General features: G+C 49.6%; 1 protein-coding gene across 1 annotated transcript in view; it reads right to left on the reverse strand.

The window, feature by feature from the left end:
* Positions 1-17,833, reverse strand: part of TK2 (thymidine kinase 2) — a 32,468-nt gene extending 14,635 nt beyond the window's left edge. Inside the window, 7 exon segments of the mRNA XM_043599402.1 lie at positions 5,124-5,197; positions 7,787-7,876; positions 10,306-10,359; positions 13,305-13,379; positions 16,733-16,770; positions 17,693-17,764; positions 17,767-17,833. Coding sequence (XP_043455337.1) covers positions 5,124-5,197; positions 7,787-7,876; positions 10,306-10,359; positions 13,305-13,379; positions 16,733-16,770; positions 17,693-17,764; positions 17,767-17,818 — 455 coding nt within the window. The 5' untranslated portion in view covers positions 17,819-17,833.
* Between the last annotated feature and the right edge of the window lie 1,091 nt (positions 17,834-18,924).

Below are 18,924 nucleotides of genomic sequence, written 5' to 3' on the forward strand. Positions count from 1 at the left end.
AACTGAGGCCCAGAGCAGTGAAACACACCTCAGTCTGAGCAGGAATTAAAGCCTGGCTCTCTGTGGCCCCAAAACTCACATGCTCTGCATTACATCACTTGCCCTTCCTCTCTGTCAAGTGAGGGGGCTGTTCTGGACACTCCTGTGTCTCTGTGGCCGCAGGTGGAGGAAAGACACAGCTCTCAGGGTCAAGACCCAGGCCTAAGTCCCCCTTTGGACCAGAGCAGGGGAAGAGTCCCAGCCCCTAGGCCAGCTAGGGAGGTAGGAGGGCCTGCTTACTGTTCCAAATGCAGGGTCTTCATCAATGTCCCTGATCTGCAACCCCAGGCGAGTCAGCTGTCACTTCTCCAGTTGGGCCCCACTCAGTTCCCCTACTTCTGTTCTTCGAAAATGCCAACCAATCTAGTAAAACCTTGGCATTCAATTATTCAGCCCACAAGGTTTGGGCCACACAATTGCCTGCGTGGCCACTTTAGCTACATGAGTCCTTCTCACCACCTTCAGCTTTTCACTTCAGCGCGGTGCCCAGGCCTCACAAGTGCCTGCTCGTTAAGGAGGCTATGTAACTGGAATCTTCCTCTTCAGCAATTAACACCATGCTCTCACACCCCTAGCAGCATAATTGCACTCACATCCTGCCTGCCCCAAACTCGCTGCAATGGGGGGGCCAGAAGAGCCAGGTCTCTCCCTAGGAGAGCTCCTTACTTGTTCAAGGTCCAAAAGGCAAGGAATACCTTCAAGAAATTTTGCTTTGGGGGATGCAGAATGCCAGTATGTGGCCTGGCGTACTCCCTTCCACCCAGCCCCCCTCCCCAAGGTTGCAATGGCTTTTAAGAAAGAGAAAAGGTTCAACCCTAACACCGAAGGGGCAGCAGCAACTTGTACCCGTCCCCATCAGTACACATCAGGAAGCTTTTTCCTGGAGCACCTGAGGATGGAGGGAGGCATGAGCTGAGCCAGGAGCTGACTCTCTACATGTGCCATGCTGGGGTTCCCAGTACCCAGCCGAACTCCCCACAGGTAGGAACTGAAACATCCTATTATAGGCGAGGGCAAAGGATCCAGCCAAACTCGGGTGTAGCATACATTTGGCTTAGGCTCAAAAGCACAGAAATCCGTATTTGTGGGGAGCAGAAAACTCTCAAAACATCTCCTTTCTCAGTAACACTTCACTGTGGCTGACCCACTACATCAAGGAAAGCTGGGGTTGGACGGAGAGCGACCGAGAAGAAAGACCACATTCCACGCTACCTTGCTCTCATCACCTCGTTAGCTCCGGCTACAAACACTCTAATGTACCCCCACACAGAAAACCTTTGGCCTACGGCTGCACCTGACTGCACCTTTCCTGGCCCAGGAATAAACTTGGAGACCCTTAAAACAAAGAAAACACAACAAAACCCCCAACAACTAAAACTTGAAACAACAAATGTGAAATGGACAAACAGCAAGGAATGCAGGAAACAGGACCCCCAGCCCCTGCACTGAAGAACTTTCACCAGGGCGGACTGCCTGCACCCAAGAAAGCCTACAGGACTGGGCTCTTACTCTCCTGACCCCAAGGAAGCCACAGAAACAAAACTCTTGAGGAAAAGGGCTGGGCACTAGAGCGGAGAGCTCTTTGCAGGCTGGCTGCAGGCTTCTTCTAAAGCCTTATGCCTCCAAGTGTGCTCCTCCCAGGATGGTGGCCACCTAGGGTGCTTGTTATAAATTCAGGTTCTCAGGCCCCACCCTGGACTCAGCAAAGCAGCATCTACATGTTAACAAGATGTACAGTGATCTCTGGGAGAAGCCCACTATAAGGCCTGGGTGGAAAGAGTCAGAGGCCTGACTCGCCTGAGTAGACTCCTCAGGGCCTCCAGCCAGTCTGAAGCCTCTGGCCTTAAGGAGAAAAATCTCGATGTCTCCCATGGCTCCCTCATAATTGCTCCCCACACAGCAGGGCACAGGGCAGCTCCCCCTGCTCAGTCACCCGCCTGGTCAGGAAGGAGCATGGGTCTTCTGAGCCCATCTCAGTTCCTACTCTGCCAAACAGGGTCCCCAGTACCTACACCACAGGGCTGCCCTGAGGACTCAAAGAGGAGTATGAAGAACCAGACAATAAATGTGGCTCCTGGCTTGCCCTTCAACCACTTGAGCAAACGCCCTCATTTCCAGGGAACACAGATAACCTGGTCCGGGTCATAGCTGTATCACCCGCACTGTGGAGGTCCTACTCAGACCCCCTCTCCTTGAGTTCCCCACCTCCAGAATCTGGGGACTCTAGGGTACGTGGCTGAGGGAGGAGGTACTCCAAACCACATGCTCAGTATGGTGTTTGTTACAGATACAAACAGAAGAACACATTATAGAGCAGAATGCAAAATCCATATGAATTTTTAAGATAAAAGAGGGGACTTCAAAGCAACTTCCGGTTTGTTAGTGGGCTTCTTTGGGCTATATGGTCTGGGAGGGCAAGTGGGGAAGCAGCCACCTGTGTGAGCATTCCTTCGCCTCTGGGAGGCTTCAGTCAAAGGGTTTGAGGAGCACCACCTTCTCTGGTTTCCCTGAAACTGAAGTGGCAGATGGCCTCACCCCCCCACCCCGCAGGCTGCCACAGTGTTCCCAGCAGCCTCTGGAGTGCCCAATGCCATGCACCAACCAACAGCTTTTAGACTGAATCAAGTGATACCAGCAACCAGCCTTGAGGTTCCAATGAGGTCTTCAGGGGAACCCACGTTCTCTGAAGGCTGTATGAACTTGAAACAATTAGATCCCGAGAACAGAAACATGGACACAGTAAATTTCTCCTGTGGTTCACTGTCCCACCGAAATCCTAACCACAGATGCCAGGCATTCTGGGAGGGCCAGGGGAGGGATAAAAATGAAGCTAACAGGGCAGGAAAAGAGTTTAAAAAAACAAAACTAAAAGCTATGGTCTTTTCCTACCTTACCCACAAAACAGCCAGGGCAAGGCCCACGTTTTCTGGACCTATGACCTCAACCACAGCCGCAGAGATTAGGAAATCAGAACCACCCATCAGAAGTGCTGGAATGAACAACTATGGGCAAGAGTAACCAAAGCCCATGACATCAGCTAAAACCACCTGCTGGGACAGGCAGAGACAATGGCTCCTGGGGAAACTCACTAGGCCTCGGGCAGCCTGCAGGTAGGGGCTGGGGGGGTTAACTGGAAAATTTGGCAAAGATCAGGGTAGACAAGGACCTACATAAGAGGCACAAACCCTAAACTAGGCAACTGTTCCATAGGCTCTCTAGATGGACGACAGGAATTAGAGATAAGAAAGGCTCAGGGAGGTTTAGGAACTCGGCTGTGCGCACAAAGACAGCAAATTCCAGAGCCAGGATGGGATGCAGGTGCCCCGAACTCCACACCTCACTCTCTCCCCTGGGCCTCCGGTCATTCCATTCCAGGTTACCCACTTCAAAAAGAGCCACTGGCTGCCACACAGAAATGGCCAAGCTGACAACAATTACAAAACAGAGAGCCTCGTCAGGTGAAGTCCCACCCTGCTGCCCAGGGTCCATACGTCAGAGCAATAAACAAACACCAGCAGGGCTTCTCTATTCTTTCTCTTCTCTCCTCTGCCTGTCCTTCCTCTGGCTAAGGCACTGATGAGCAGGGAGCAAAGGAAAGTGTAGTGGACACCTGGGCTCCACTGAAACCCCAGGCAGCTGGGGGAGGATGGGGCTCTAGCATCAGGACCACTCCTGCTGGAAGGCTGGGGGACAAAGCCATAGTCATGACTTGCCCTGGCTGCTATCCTGACTCATGGCATGAGTCTAACGCTCAGAATGGATGGGAGCAGAAGCTGTTGTTTTGGGGGCCACACAGGCAGACGGGCACAATACACACCAGCTCGGGACCAACAGAGAAGCCTTTTTAGTGGTCCCCTCAAAGGAGAAGATGTGAAACAGCTGGGGCCAGAGCCCGGGAAATGTGCCAGGCAGGAGACCCAAGAATGGCTGCAAGTCCCACTGCCCAGCAAGAGCTCACGATATGGCCCAGGTGCCGGCCCCACGCTGTGTGCATGCTAGGCAAGTATACCTGCCACAGGGCCCAAGGAGCTTATGGTCCAGCTGGCGGGGGTGGGCAGGGGAACCACAACAGACAACTGAACAAATAAACATAGACAAAGTTGAACCATGTGTAACTGCCATTTTGTGGGTCAAATTTGGTCAAAATTAATAATTTCATACAGTTCAACCTGATCAGAAGTTGTCTTACACATTATGAAGCCCAAGAGCAGTAATTAAAAATAAGAAAGAAGTCCGACCCATCCAGACAGGGTGGTTAGGGAGAGATGGGAGAGGTGACAGGACAGTTGCAGAGGAGAGGGACGGGGGAGCCAGCACGTAGAGCCAGCACACAGGCCAAAGCCTGCAGCCCATCTCCCTAAGATCCCTCAAATCAGCAGTAAACTGAGCACAGAAATCAGGAGGGTCCCAAGCCTCTGAGGCCTCAGCACTGTGGGCCACCAGAAGTCCCCTAACCATGTCTATATGACAGAGTCCACACCCATGAGGACAAAAGACGGTTTTGGGTGAAAGGGTAATAGCCTGACCACTCCTTTGCCCTGGGTCTTCACTCTGCCCCATATCCTCCCACTCTGCCATGTGATCCACATGGGCCCTCCACAACTCTCAGACTGGGGTCAGCTGGCATGACCTGTTTTGACAAATGGGGTGACAGCAAATCTGTAGCCAAGGACTGAAAAGTGCTCGTGCATTTCTGCTGGTGCCTCTGCTCTCCGCCATCACCATGAGAAGTGAATGTCCAGACTAGCTTGCTGGTCCCAGAAGGAGGATGAGAGGCACAAAGAGGAGAGATGAGTCACCCCAGTCACCCTGGCTGGAGCCGTCCTAGACCAGCCGACCCCCAGACATCACGGACAGCAGAGCCACCACCTGGCCAGCCACCCCAGATGACTGAGCAAAATCCACGCAGAAAGCTGTCTGCCACTGAGGCTTTGTGGTTGGTTGTTACACAGCAGGCCTATGGCAGCACATGCGAGAGACCGTACAGGAGGTACTCAATATCTGTCATGGGAGTATACAAGTTCCAATTTCACTTCTAAAAAATTAAGGGTTTAATAATTTATCAACTGTGTAAACTACAGTACCTTCTATACAGGTTTTCTACAAAAACATATCTTGCGCTGTGAATCGACCGCTCCATCAATCGTACCGGTGATGTCTAAAAGAAAACAAAGTGATTCATTGACTCAGGTCAGGAGGGCTTGAAGGATGCTTGTTGCTCCCCCCGCTTACAGTCTGTGCTGAACACAAGAATAGAAAAGCTATGGGATGGTGAGGCAATCACCAGAGCAGAAATGTGGGTCTAACATGGGGCTCAGCTGTGCTCCGCACCCCCCCCCGCCACGCCCCGAAGCTCTCGGTGGCCGCTGCAGCAATGCAGGGACAGAGGGCTCATCAGCAGCAGCCTCTTTCATAGGAGAGGTGAGGCTCAAATGGATTATCAGTTTGAGGAAATGCTAGAAAAACCACCAAGTGCTGTCCAGCAGAGTGCTGTCCAGTGGAAAGTGTGGTAATTATGGAACTAAATAGTGTGCATTTGCTTAATGTATGCCCAAGGTAAAGCCCCGAGAGGGCTCGAGTATGTGTGACATGCTGGGGACTCTGCCATCAGTGACTGAGGGCCTGGCTTTCCGGAACCCCACAAAGATGTGAGACCTTTGTGCCTCTGCACAGGGCTGGCTGGGGATCACTGCAGACCTTTGCAAACCAGGAAGGACTGTGCCCAAGTGGGCAAACACTGCCTCACTCAGCCTGGCCCACAGCACCCACGGGACCTGGACTAGCAAATCAGAGGCATATTCAAAGCCGTAACCCAGGAATTTCCTGGGTGTTTATGTCCATCCATCTTCCTTTCCATTTTTTTCCATCCTCTCCTCACTTACAACCCTCTGCTACGCATATGTTGCTAGCACCCCACTCATCCAACTCTCCTTCCGTTCCTCCTTCCTTGTCTGTCTTTCTTCTTCTCCCATGGCAGACTTCCTTAAACGGAGAAACCCACATATGTCCCCTTATAGTCAGATATATTAGACACAATTTAGATTTGCGGTTGAGTGCCTGTTCAGGAAAAATAGGGTGAGTAAAGGGGGAAAAGTGCCAACCGCAGATGCTCTGACCTGTATCACTTAGGTATTTGGGGAGACAGAAACTCATACAGTTCTGCTCATATCTTTCCATCTTTAAAAGATACAGATTTGTGGAAGGATAGCTATAGTCACAACTGCCCGGCTCTGGATTAAACCACTCAGCTGAGTGGCTGTGTCAACATAACAGGCTATAGGGACCTCCCATCTCCTTCATGGACAGCATCCATGCTGGTCTTCCAGGTTGTGCTTACAATTTTGAACCACAGGTGCCGATCAGGCTCTCTTCAGTCAGCTCTCTTTTGAGACTCTGTCCCTATTCACATGCCAGCTAATAGAGGGGGTCTAAGTGGCATGTTTGTGCCCTGTGATCTGTGCCAACACCTGATTGGCCCACAGGTAGACACAGGGACCAAGCTGAGCCAATAAAATTCTTTCTCCAAAGAATTTGAACCAAGAGCCAAAGGTGAAGGTTAGATCAGTGGTTCTCAAGAGTGGCTAAAATGAACAAATCAGGAGACTATAGATGCTGGCGAGGATGTAGAGAAACAGGAACCATCTTGCACTGTTGGTGGGAATGCAAACTGGTGCAGCCACTCTGGAAAACAGTGTGGAAGTTCCTCAAAAAATTAAAAATAGATCTACCCTATGACCCAGCAATAGCACTGCTAGGAATTTACCCAAGGGATACAGGAGTGCTGATGCATAGGGGCACTTGTACCCCAATGTTTATAGCAGCACTTTCCACAATAGCCAAATTATGGAAAGAGCCTAAATATCCATCAACTGACGAATGGATAAAGAAGATGTGGTTTATACATACAATGGAACACTACTTGATAATGAAAAAGAATGAAATCTGGCCATTTGTAGCAACGTGGATGGAACTGGAGAGTGTTATGCTAAGTGAAATAAGTCAGGCAGAGAAAGACAGATACCATATGCTTTCACTCATATTGGATCCTAAGAAACTCAATAGAAGACCGGGGGGAGGGGAAGGGGGAAAAAAAGAAAAGTTACAGAGAGGGAAGGAGGCAAACCATAAGAGACTCTTAAATACTGAGAACAAACTGAGGGCTGATAGGGGGTGGCGGGTGGCGGGGGAGGGGAAAGTGGATGATGGGCATTGAGGAGGGCACCTGTTGGGATGAGCACTGAGTGTTGTATGGAAACCAATTTGACAATAAATTTCATACCAAAAAAAAAAAACCATGCAAACAAACAAAGCATGCATTAAAATCACCTGGAGAGCTTGATAAAACACAGATTGCTGGGCCTCATCTCTAGAATTTCTGATTCAGCAGGTCTGAGATGGGGCCAGAAAATTTCTAACACGTTCCCAGATGTTCCTGCTGCTCCAGGTCTAGGCACACTTGGAGAAGAACTGAGTTAAATAATGTTGAGCCCAGGAGTCAGGTTGTGAACACTCAGGCTCACAGGGACATCCCTACCAACTTAATGGCTAGCTGAGGCTGGTGGGGGAGGGCACTAGAGGCTGGAACTCAGAGAGTCAGGAACAGGAAGCCTTGGCCCCAAAGACAGAGAAGGCTGAGCAGTGCTGAAGGTCCAGCGAGGCTTCCTTGCAAGGTTCCCCTCCCTGGAAATCATATACCCACCACGGCAAGAACATTTTCAGAAGGCTAAAGCTGAGCATCTGAATGTACCTGGGGACGAGTGTGGTGGTCCAGCATCGTGAGCTGCACATATGTCTGCAGCGTGAAGCCCCATCGACAAGCATCGCGGTACAGCAAACCCTGCAGAAGGGAGAACGCAGCACTTTACCCCAAAAACCTCAAGCTGTAGAACTCTGGTCTCTTCAGTCACTGATGGCCATCTCGTGAAACCCACATGGGGCTGTGATGGGGCCAGGGATGAAGCCAACATGGTTGCAGGCCCCTCAGGACAGTGTGGACAGACTAGAGCAATTATAGGACAACCAAGTAACAGCTGTAATAGGAGCCTATATAAAGTCGGACAACCAAGTAACAGCTGTATAGGAGCCTATATAAAGTCGGAGGGAACAGTCATTCGGTGTTTACTGAGTCCCCTGCAGTCAGTTCTCTATCCAGCACTCAAAGTGAGCCCGTTAAACCTCACCCAGCTCTTGATGTTCCTCCACTCAGAACCTTCCAGGGGCTTCCCACTGAATTCAGAATGAAAACCAAACCCCTTACCAAAGCCCACAGGGCCCTAGAAAATCACTTCCATCTTCCCTTGTCTCCTACAACCCTTCCTCTGACTCAATGTGCTTCCAACCACACAAGCCTCCTGAGTGTTCCCCCTAAACACCCAAGCATGACCCCACCTCAGGGCCTTTGCATTTGCTATGACTTGTAACTGAACACTTTTGCTCCAGAAATCTGTACTGCTCACTCTCTATGTTTAAGTCTGTGCTCAAGTGTCCCCTTGGCAGAGATGCCTTCCCCAACTATCTTATCCAAAAGAACAGCCCCATGCCCATCATTCTTTGTTGCCAGTATATATAAAACAGTCCATGTTCCATTTTTCATTTGCTAATAATCTTAAATTCTGCTCATTTCCACATTTTTCCTTTTTTTCTCTCTCTCTCGGTGCTAACTAATGAAATTCCAGTGCTCCGCATAGAAAACTGCAAACTCCTACCTGCAGATGAAAGAAAATCTCAGAAAGCTTAGGAGAAACACTCTCCATCTGAAGGCTGAACAAACATCTCCCTGCATCAGAAAGCCAATTCTGATAAAGTGATGAATTGACACTTCACAAAACTACCAATCTTGCCCTTCTGTCCAGAGCAGAAACGTGTCTAGAAATACCTAATTCTATCATATTCTGTATTATAAAACTGTCTTTGGAGATGCTCTTTGTCCTGAGGAGACTCAGACTCTTGAGACCGGGACTGTGTCCTGTATAATGTCACCTCTGAGCCCTAACATCTATGACCTAACTATCTTAACTGGTTCCTAAAGAATATGAATGTTTCTGAGGCTTCTTTATTATGCCCAAAGAGAGCGACTGGCATTCTATCTTCTCCCACATGCACAGAGGTGAAACTATTTTCACGTCTCTGGGATTCTTTATTCAAAGGCTCTGAGAACTTCTGCCTTATTTAATTAATACCCTTTTGCCTGCTTCAGGTATCTTCACAGCTCCCATCACCACCTACCAAATCACTACCGAATTGTCTTCTGCCTCCCCACACCAGAATATTAAGGCCAAGAGAGCAAGAGCTTTGAGATGTCACTGCTCCAGAGTCTAAACAGTGCCTGGCACATGGCAGGCATTCAATAAATACTGGTTGAATGAACGAATGAATGAGCACCTACTAGGTGCCTGACAGAGCGCTATGTTGTAGCAAACACAGTCAGCCATATTAGACATAGTCCCTGCTGCTAGTGCAACTCAGAGTCTAATGAACCACACAAGGAGATGTCACTTGTGTTGCCAGAAATGAGAAGCCAGCACAAGCTCCCCCTGCTCCACGGGTCAGAGCTACCAGCTCTGTCATTTACCAGAGGTATATGACCTTGGGCAACTTATTTCAGCTGCAGTTTCCTCACCTGAAAAGTGAAACTAATCATCCCTACAACACGGGGCAGGAGCCCAGAACCATCATCCCTTTCTTAAGCTCCCTCTTACCAGACTCAAACTCCACCCATCTCTTCCAAGCAGCCAGAGCAGAGCCTCCCTCATGGGGATGGAAGGAAGGAGCTCAGGCACACTGTAGCCCCTGCTTGCTAGGTCCACCCTTGGCAAAGCAAGAGGTAGCTACAGGGTGAGCCGAACTCAGCCCCTGGGCATTGCCAAGTGCAAACCCAAATCAGAGGTTTACCGAGCAACTTTGTTACTTAGAGACAGGTCCTAGGGGAGACCGAGGTTCTACTGGGTTCCTTCTAGAAGAGGATACGGGTAGAATGAGCCACAGGAAATGGACACCCCTGGCAGCTGAGGCTGACCACCTGGGACAGTTTAGGATAGTTGACAGAAGGTCCCTGTGATCTGCAAATGCCCAGCCAGGCCTCAGAGCTCCTTGACCTCAGAACACCAATATGCTGCCATCTTCCAATTGCCCCTCCCTCTTTTCTTCCACCCCAGCTAAGAGATAGGAAAATGCCTGGGCAGGGAGGGGGCAAACTCAAACACTGGCACACCATCCGCAGCCACTTAAACCAAAGCTGGCAGTTCACACAGAAGACAACACACCCACCAGAGGATTATGGCCACGGACATTTCTCCACTTGGGCACTGGCTCCTGTAACACCTGCAAGGAAAGAAAATATCAGAAGTCTACTGTTCCTCACGATTTGGGCACCCAGGGTAGACCAAAATAGTGGGGCAATCCTCTCTTCGAAGCCACAACTCTATCTAGACATGGCTTTCTCACAGGACTTCCAAAAATGAGCTGAGAACTCTGTGCATCCCTGAATACACACATACCACCCTTCTGGGTGCCCTGGGAGCTGAGGGCAAGAAAGGTTCTCTCAATATCTCCTTCAAGTGTTCCATCCCAGCCCTTAATGTCCCCATGCCAGGCTGGGCAGACAGGGGATAGAAGCCAAGATAGAAGCTACTTGAGGCACTTCCGGCTGTGGTTTAAGGCCCAGCTTGCCAGCTTGGGGGCTCTTGTGTGACCTCAGCAATTTGCTCTGCATCCGTTTCCTCCTTTGAACTCTGCATTGGGCCCAAAGACAGCTAAGAGTCACGTTTCATTAGTTTACTCCCTAAGCTGTTCCAGAGCCTTTCTAGGGGTACAGGTATGTGCTGGAAAGGATTTAAATGGTACTCTCAGGGCCAAGAATTTGAGAGTACCCAGATCTATCTGGAGGCCTGAAAGTGCATGTAAGCAGGTTCTATAGGTCACAAAAGACCAAAGGAAAGCAATGCATGGAACCCATGAAGAGTAACGTCCTCTGACACTTTATACCTCTGTGCCTTTGCTCATGCTGTTCCTTCTGCCCAATATGCCCATCTCACCTCAGTTCACATCAACTTTCATTACATAGAAAATTCCTATATATCCTTCAAAATCCAGCTCAAATATCCTTTCCTCTGTGAGTCACTGCCTGCCCCTCAGCCCTCCATTGCTGTCCTGAGTAGCATATGCTGCACCACTCAGGCCCACCAGAGGCTGGTCACAGGCAGCCTTGACCTGTGCTCAATCTATGGCACTGCCATTCAATACTTACTGAGGACTCACTGTGCCAGGTGCCATGGTAGGCAAGAAAAAAAAAACACCTCCGCCTCTGCTTTTACGGAACTTGAAACTTACTGGGAGAAGCAGACCTTAATCGGATCATCACAGAAATCACATATTTTCAAACTTCAAGAAGAGGTATAAAACAAAGATACAGAGGGGCCAGAAAAATCTACACCAAGGTGGGTAACCTAGCTGGGGAGGTCAAAGAGCACTGAGCTGATATCTGAAGGCTGAGTTCTTCCTAAAGCCACCAAAGCCCTTCTTCACGCTACAGAAAAACCAAACAAGGGTGTGGCCCCTGGAGCCAGACAGCCTGGGCTGGGACCTGGCTCTCTGTCACACACTAGCAGTGTGACCCTGGCCATTCATGTAGCCTCACTGAGCCTTGGTTTCCTCCTCTGCAAATGAGGTGATAATTGCACTGACCTCACTGGGACTACTCTTATGAGGATGAAATCAATTAGATAATATATTGAAGCCTCAACACAGGCATATAGTGCCTGGCATATAGTATTATCCTCATTAGATGTGAACTCCCATTGTTGTTATTTTTATTATTGTTGTCCATTGGCCCCAAGGTCTTACATAAGAACGTTAAGTGTTCCTAAAGTGCCATGTGGAGTTACACCACTCAGGTGTGTCAGGAGTCCCTAAGACCCCTGCCTCCCAAGGTTTGATGATTCACTACGAGGACTCACAGGACACAGAATATAGTGGTAATCACAGCTGAGATTTGTTACAGAGAAAGGGTACTAAACAAAATCAGCAAAGAAAAAGGGTGAACAAAGTCTACGAGGAAACCAGGCACAAGTGTCCAAAGGGCCTCTTCCAGGGGAGTCACCCAGGAAGCACTTAACTCCCCCAGTAGCAACCTGTGACAAGATGTGTGAGGTGGTGTTCCACCAGAGAAGCTGGCCCGAGCCTGGGAGTTCAGGGTTTTGATCAGAGCGCAGGCATGTAGGCAGTCTCTGGCCGGCACATCCAAAAATTCCAGACTCCCAGAAAGAAAGCAGGTGTCGAGACTAAACCATATTGCTTGCACAGACAGTTTAGGCACAGAGAGCCACTTCTATCAGTTGGGAAATGGTGGAATTCTCCCAAAATCGAAGTTCCTACACGCCAGTCAAGGGCCAACCTCACAAACAAGCCTCTCCGAGGACAGCAGTCTCGGGCCTGTGAACTCTTTCCTGCACAAGCAAGACAAGGGCTACAGAATGTTTATTCTTTTTCCCAAACCATATATATGTTTAATAGAAGTAAAAAGCAAGAAGGGAAAGAAGGAAAGAAAAGACTCCAAAGGTATGAAAATTGTAGGATCTATAGTGACAAAAAAGAGCCATAAACAGAAAATACACTGCAGGTAATTACACCGGATAGATTTTAATCTATGAGGGAGAAAAGTCAGGGTCTTAGTGTAGAGGCACTTCTTCAAGATCTGTGAGGTTATTTTGAGTGACTGGCTGTAAATGAACTAGAGATTATGTTAACTGGCTCCCCATGGCAATACTCTGTAGCGTGCACATGGATATCACAGATGTGACACCATAATATGCTCCCCACTCTCAACAGTCTGACTTCCTTCTCCACATGCAGACCCCTCTTAACCAGAATGCAGGAAAGTCTATACCTGCACTGTCTGACACGGTGGCCAGGAGCCACTTAGAGCTATTACAAACTTCAAATGTGACTAGTCCAAATTGAGATACACTGTAACTATAAAATATGTTCCATATTCCAAAGACCTGGCATGAAAAACAGAACATGAAATAATTCACTGATGATTTTTATATTGATTACATGTTGACATGATAACATTTAGATTATGTAAAATTAAATATTTGGGTTTGTTCGGGTTTCTTTTTTTTTTTTTTTTTAGCAAAACCATTAGAATTTTACATTACATATGTGGCCTGCATTATATTTCTATTGGATATGGCTGGTCTACACCCTCTGTAAGTCACTCCATCAAGCTTTTACAGGTTCTTTCAGAGCCGGTGCGGAGGCCGTACCTCAATCCCTGTTGTTTTGGAGAAGAACTCGAGGCATGTCGTCTTCCCACTTGCAATATTGCCCTCAACACAGATCTAACAAAAGACAAATACAGATTAGAACCGAAAGTCGAGCATCTAGGTGAGCATCAGGGAAGAATTTCTAGGGAACGGCTCATGTCAACAGCATAACTGGTTCAGTCCAAGAGTTCAATGTGCACACAGAATTCCCTCCACAGGAAATACCCAAGGTCCCACCATTAGTAGTAACAAACTGATTCCCACCCCTGGTGGTCAGCTCCAGGCCCACGATTGGTGGCCGCTGGTGGCCACTGGGCCACTGCCCTCCAAGACAGACCCTCCCTTACATTACTTCCTAGGCCATACATTGCTTGCCACTGGCCACCCTAGCTCTGCCCTTCCCTTGCTCAGCCCCTCAGACCATCAGATTTTAGGCCTAAGGGTCCAGCCTCCTTAACAAGAGCCTAATGGCTTTGAGATTGGGAAGCATGTATATGTTATCTAGAACTTTTTTTTTGTAAATTTAAAAAAAACTTTTTTTTTTAACGTTTATTCATTTTTGAGAGACAGAGAGAGATAGAATATGAGCAGGGAAGGGGCAGAGAGAGAGGGAGACACAGAATCTGAAGCAGGCTCCAGGCTCTGAGCTGTCAGCACAGAGCCCGACGCGGGGCTCGAACTCACAAACTGTGAGATCATGACCTGAGCCGAAGTCAGACGCTCAACTGACTGAGCCACCCAGGCGCCCCTGTTATCTAGAACTTAACTCACTGCTTTACATGGAAGAACACACTCAGCTATGGACTGGAAAGTATTCAGACTGGAAAGAAGGTTGAGCACCTTGCAGTAGGCCAGGCCCAAAGATGGGCAACATACACCGTTACCACATTTCACCTTGCCAGAACCCAAGCAATGGGTCCTAACACTTTCACAGAAGTGAAAAATGAGGTTTGTAGAAGGGCATAAAGCAGAAAGGACAGCTGGAACCCACACTCTGCTGACACTAACTGCAGTGGGAGAGAGGGCTCACAGACAGCCATGAAGGCACAGTGACCTTTAAACTCAGGCCGGAGGCACCCAGAGAGACGTGGCCCACGTATGTGACTTGCCCAAGGCACCAGGCCTGGCGGAGGGAAAAGACGGAATCACACCTAGGTCTGGCAGACCCCTTTTCACGACTCCAGGGAAGCCTCAGTCACACCCCACATAAAATGCGGGGTCACAGTGAGCCATCTCACCTTGTTCCCTCACTATAAATTCTGCCAGTCAGCTGTGACTATTTCCTCCTGCCCTGATCCTAATGGGTATCGAGGAAGGCTAGACAACGACACTTCTAACAGATGCCAGCTCACTCCCGTAGAACTCAACACCGCAAAATGAACTCAACCGAGTGCACAAAAGGCATATCCCATCAGGGCAACTAATGGATGTGATGTTTTATTGCTGTTCTGTAAAGGAAACAAATTATTCTCTTCCCAGAAAATGAGAACAAGCTCAGCCTAGACACTGCTCTGCACAGACTGTTTCTTTCCTGTTCACTGCAGGAACAGATTGCTTGGATGAGACCTTCCTCCAAAAGGGCGTGTTCCTATTCCGTGGTGGTGACTAACTTCACGGTTGCAGGTCAGCAAAGATGAGGACTTGAAGCGTCCTGTCTGGTGGCTTGTCCCCTGGGCACCTCAGTTTGTCTCCTCCCAATACCCACATATGGCTCTTCTTCCTGTTCCAGTCCTCAGGAAAGGCTGCACCATCCACCCAGACAACCCAACACCCTGGTGTCTTCTGTCCTCACCCAGTAACTCAGCAACTCCTCTGGACTCTGCTTCCTACTCATCTGCAGAACCTGGGCCTGTCTCCCTGGCCCCTACCCTATGTGGCTGGAGTGGCTTCCCCACTGGCCTCTCTGCCTTCCACTCTGGCCCGGCAGTGACCCTCAACTCCACCCATGGCCCACCACCATCTCTTCCTGAGAGGCAAAGTCTTTTAGTGGCTCCAGGTGTTGGGACCTGTCTCCACGCCCCCATGCCAGCTCTCAGGGGACTGGCCAAAGCTTTGGGCCTACAGGGTCTCTTCCTTCTATGACTCACACTTGCAGCTCCCTCTGCTCCAACACTCCAGCCTCCCCCTTTCCTTCATCTCCCAGGAGACCTCAAGGCTCCCCAAGGCTACCCTCAGTCACTGTCCTCTGGACGCTCTGCCCTCTACTCACAGCCCCCAGAATCACTGCTGTTCCAGATCCACCACGGCCCTATTTACTGCTGTCTCTCCCATCAGACCAGGGACTCACTAGTGACAGGGGCTGCTTGGTCCCCAGATCCACACAGGAACGGAGAAGATTTGAACGATAAACAATAGCCATGGGCCTAAATGCAGGCTCCATACCACTTCTAATGGACCTACTGTGTGCCTGAGGGCATGTTGAACCATACCCAGAAAGCAGCCACGGTAAGTCTGGCTCACATCAGTGCCTAGCTCGATAATTAACAGCACAATAATGTATCAATTCTCATTCAGCTCCTTCTCCTTCTGTGGTGTCAGAATCCACCCCACCTCTCATTTCAACATACTTTGGTAAATCTCAAGGCTCCCAATCACCAATCCTCTCCACATGACTTTATTCCATCCTTAGCCTTCTCCATCATCCCGAATACCCAGGGCACTTGCTCACCTTTTCTGCCCTCTGCAGATACCAGCCAAGGTATTCCTGCCACCATTCACCAAGCCACTTTCTTCTGAGCCACAGAAGCTACCGACTTCTGGCTCCCTCAAGAAACTGAGCCTCTGGATTGATGGTGACCAAAATATTTTTCCTCACCCCAGCCAGCTAAAGTCTCCAACATCCCCATGAACATGTCCAGCTTGGCCCTCCTTTGACCTTCAACCTCACGCCAGTCCCAGTCCCATGCCAGAGCTGGCATCTCAAAGTCACTACACTGACTGAACCCATGTCTGGGGACCCACATGGATTCTCTCTGGTATCCCCACCCACCCACCCATCTCAGCACTGGAGGACAGGGAGCAGCAGTCAGCAGATCTTCCCTCACAGCCAGGCTGCCAACCACTAACCCAAAGTGAAACCAATCTTTGCCAGAAGGTGAGCATTTTTCAAATCCCTTTGTAATCATTCATCAAGCTGACAATCCAAATCTACCTAAAGGCTGTGAATACATGTATGCCCCTACCTGCGTAGACACTTGATATGGAACCTCGTAAGAGGTGGCCTCTGGGAAGGGGGTCTGAGGCCCAGGGGTGAAGACAGACTTCCTCATCCCTGGAGATCCTCTTATATTTTTGTTTTTTACTATGTGCACATATTTCTTCACTCACCTCTTCTCTCTCCTCTCTCTCTCCCTGTGCATATACAATCCTTCCGCTCTCTCTCTGTATATAACCCTACACTGAGGAGTGCACATAAAAGAGGGACTTACCACTGATTTTTTCTCTTTTTCATTTTCTCTATCTTTATCTATAAAAGAAAGGAAATCAATTTTTAAAGTCAGCTTTAAGTAATTCACTCTTCTTTGTCCTAGTTTTCAAAACCACCACAAAAAAGTCATGTTTACACTTACTCCCTGGCCTAAAAATGTTTTCTGATGACATCTGAGTCCCTCCATGGGTGGATGGAGGCAGACCCACCACTGCTGTCTACCTACATGGACACTGTGCAGCTGCTGCCTGGATCCTGTTGGCACCTCTGGGCCCCAACTGTGCTCAGCTTTTTTCACGTAGTATATCATACTTTCCATTTTCCATATATTTCATATTTATGGTCCTCACAGATGGGTCCAGTAAGTTAAAACAGAGTAGCCTCCAGTGGGACGCGATGGTTAAGAGTGGGCAGCAGGCATGGGTTTCAGCCCAGGGCTGACACCTTGGCCCAACCACCACACAGGCGCCACCCAACAACCCAAGGCCAAAGGACACTAGGATTTGGCTATAATGGTGACTCCCATTTCTGAAAGGGGAAGTCCCTAGTCCCAGGGGCAGCAGAAAGGCTCAGAGCCTAAACCACCCACCACCCACCGGGAACTTGTTAACTGCAGCTGCCAGCCTCCGTCTTCCCCAAGGCCAAAAGAATCAGGACCAGGAGTGGGACGGGGACTGGGGCAGCGCGCACTCGCGGGGGTAGCGGATCCTTCTGCTCTCTATAGGGCTCCCCAGCTCCGAACAGAGAGGGGCCGGGGCCCCACCCACTGGCGGCCACCCACTGGCGGCCGGCTGGGGTCCGGAGTAGCTGCCAACGATTGCCCTCGCCCCTCCACGCCCCCGCAGGAAATCCCGGAGGCTTGGAGTCGTTTCGGGTTCAGGCCAGAGGGCGGGGAGTGAGACGGGCAGCCGCTGAGACCCAAGGCGCGGGTCGCTAGATATGGAACCGACAGACGCGTTACCCAGAGGCCAGGCCCGGCGCTGCGCCCCCCGCTGCGCCCCCCGCGTCCCGGGGCCCGAGGCGGGGCTCCCAGTCCCCCGCGCCGCAGCGCCTGGGCGGCCCAGCACCGCAGCGACCGCAGCAGCATAGCCCGGCAGGCGGATCCGGCGGCTCCGTTTCCTTCCTGCGCCACTCAGCGCCAGCGCAGCGCGCCGCCTCCATCCCCGCGCCGGCTGCCGGGGCGCCTGCTGGCGCCGGGCTCTTAAAGAGACCCTGTCGTATTTCACCCTCTCTCCCACCCGGAAAGTACTTCAAGGTGTGGGCAAAGCCGTTTGCAGCCAGGACATCTTCCCGCCAACGGGACCCCTGACTTGGCAAGACTTGAGGGACGGATGGCCAACAATACCAACGACTGGTTGGTTAATAAATTATTGGAGATTACTTAATCGAGCAAGTGTTCTATCCAGGCACCTGGCACATACTTAGGGTATCATTTATTCTTCTCAACGATGATCCTCCAAAACTTAGGTAACTTGATTAAAATGATCAGAAGCATTCATTAAAGGGATGAAGCTGGAATTCAAGCCATGTATCTTGCTTCACAGCCTCTTCCCTCTGAACTTTGACATGTCCAGGGTCTAGACTGTAAAGTACTAGATCCCTCAAGAAAAGTGTTAAAAAAACAAAACAAAACAAAACAAAACAAAACAAAACAAAAACAGGAAACAGGTCCAAAATGGGAGTTGCTTATGCTAAGCCCTAGCTGACCAAACCAAGATTTAATTGTAGTTTGGGCTCTCCCAAAAATGAACCCTTAAGCCAGTCCATCAGGAATCGCCTGATCAACACTAGTTATGTAATCTGCCCTATAGACCCCTGCCATCCCCTACAGCAAAGTAACCTTGCAATAACCAACCCGCTTTTTTGCCAGTGTAACTTCCTTGTTCTCACTTCCTTTTGCCTATAAAAGTTTTTTATTTTGTACAGCTCCTCGGAGCTCCTTTCTATTTGCTAGACTGGATGCCACCTGAATCATATCGATTTTTGCTCAAACCCTTAAAATTTTAATATACCTCAGTTTATCTTTTAACAAAGAAAGGCACAACCAATATGCCAACTGTGCAGACAACTGGGGGTGGGAAGGAAGCCTGTAAATCCCATCCATAGTCAGGTAGCAAAAATTCAGCCCAGGTGTGAGGTAGATGGGTATATATAATTCAGCAGGCCCAGGCCCTGAAACCCAAGCTGCTGCAG

Source organism: Prionailurus bengalensis, chromosome E2, assembly GCF_016509475.1.
Source record: "Prionailurus bengalensis isolate Pbe53 chromosome E2, Fcat_Pben_1.1_paternal_pri, whole genome shotgun sequence".
Classification (NCBI taxonomy): Eukaryota; Metazoa; Chordata; class Mammalia; order Carnivora; family Felidae; genus Prionailurus; species Prionailurus bengalensis.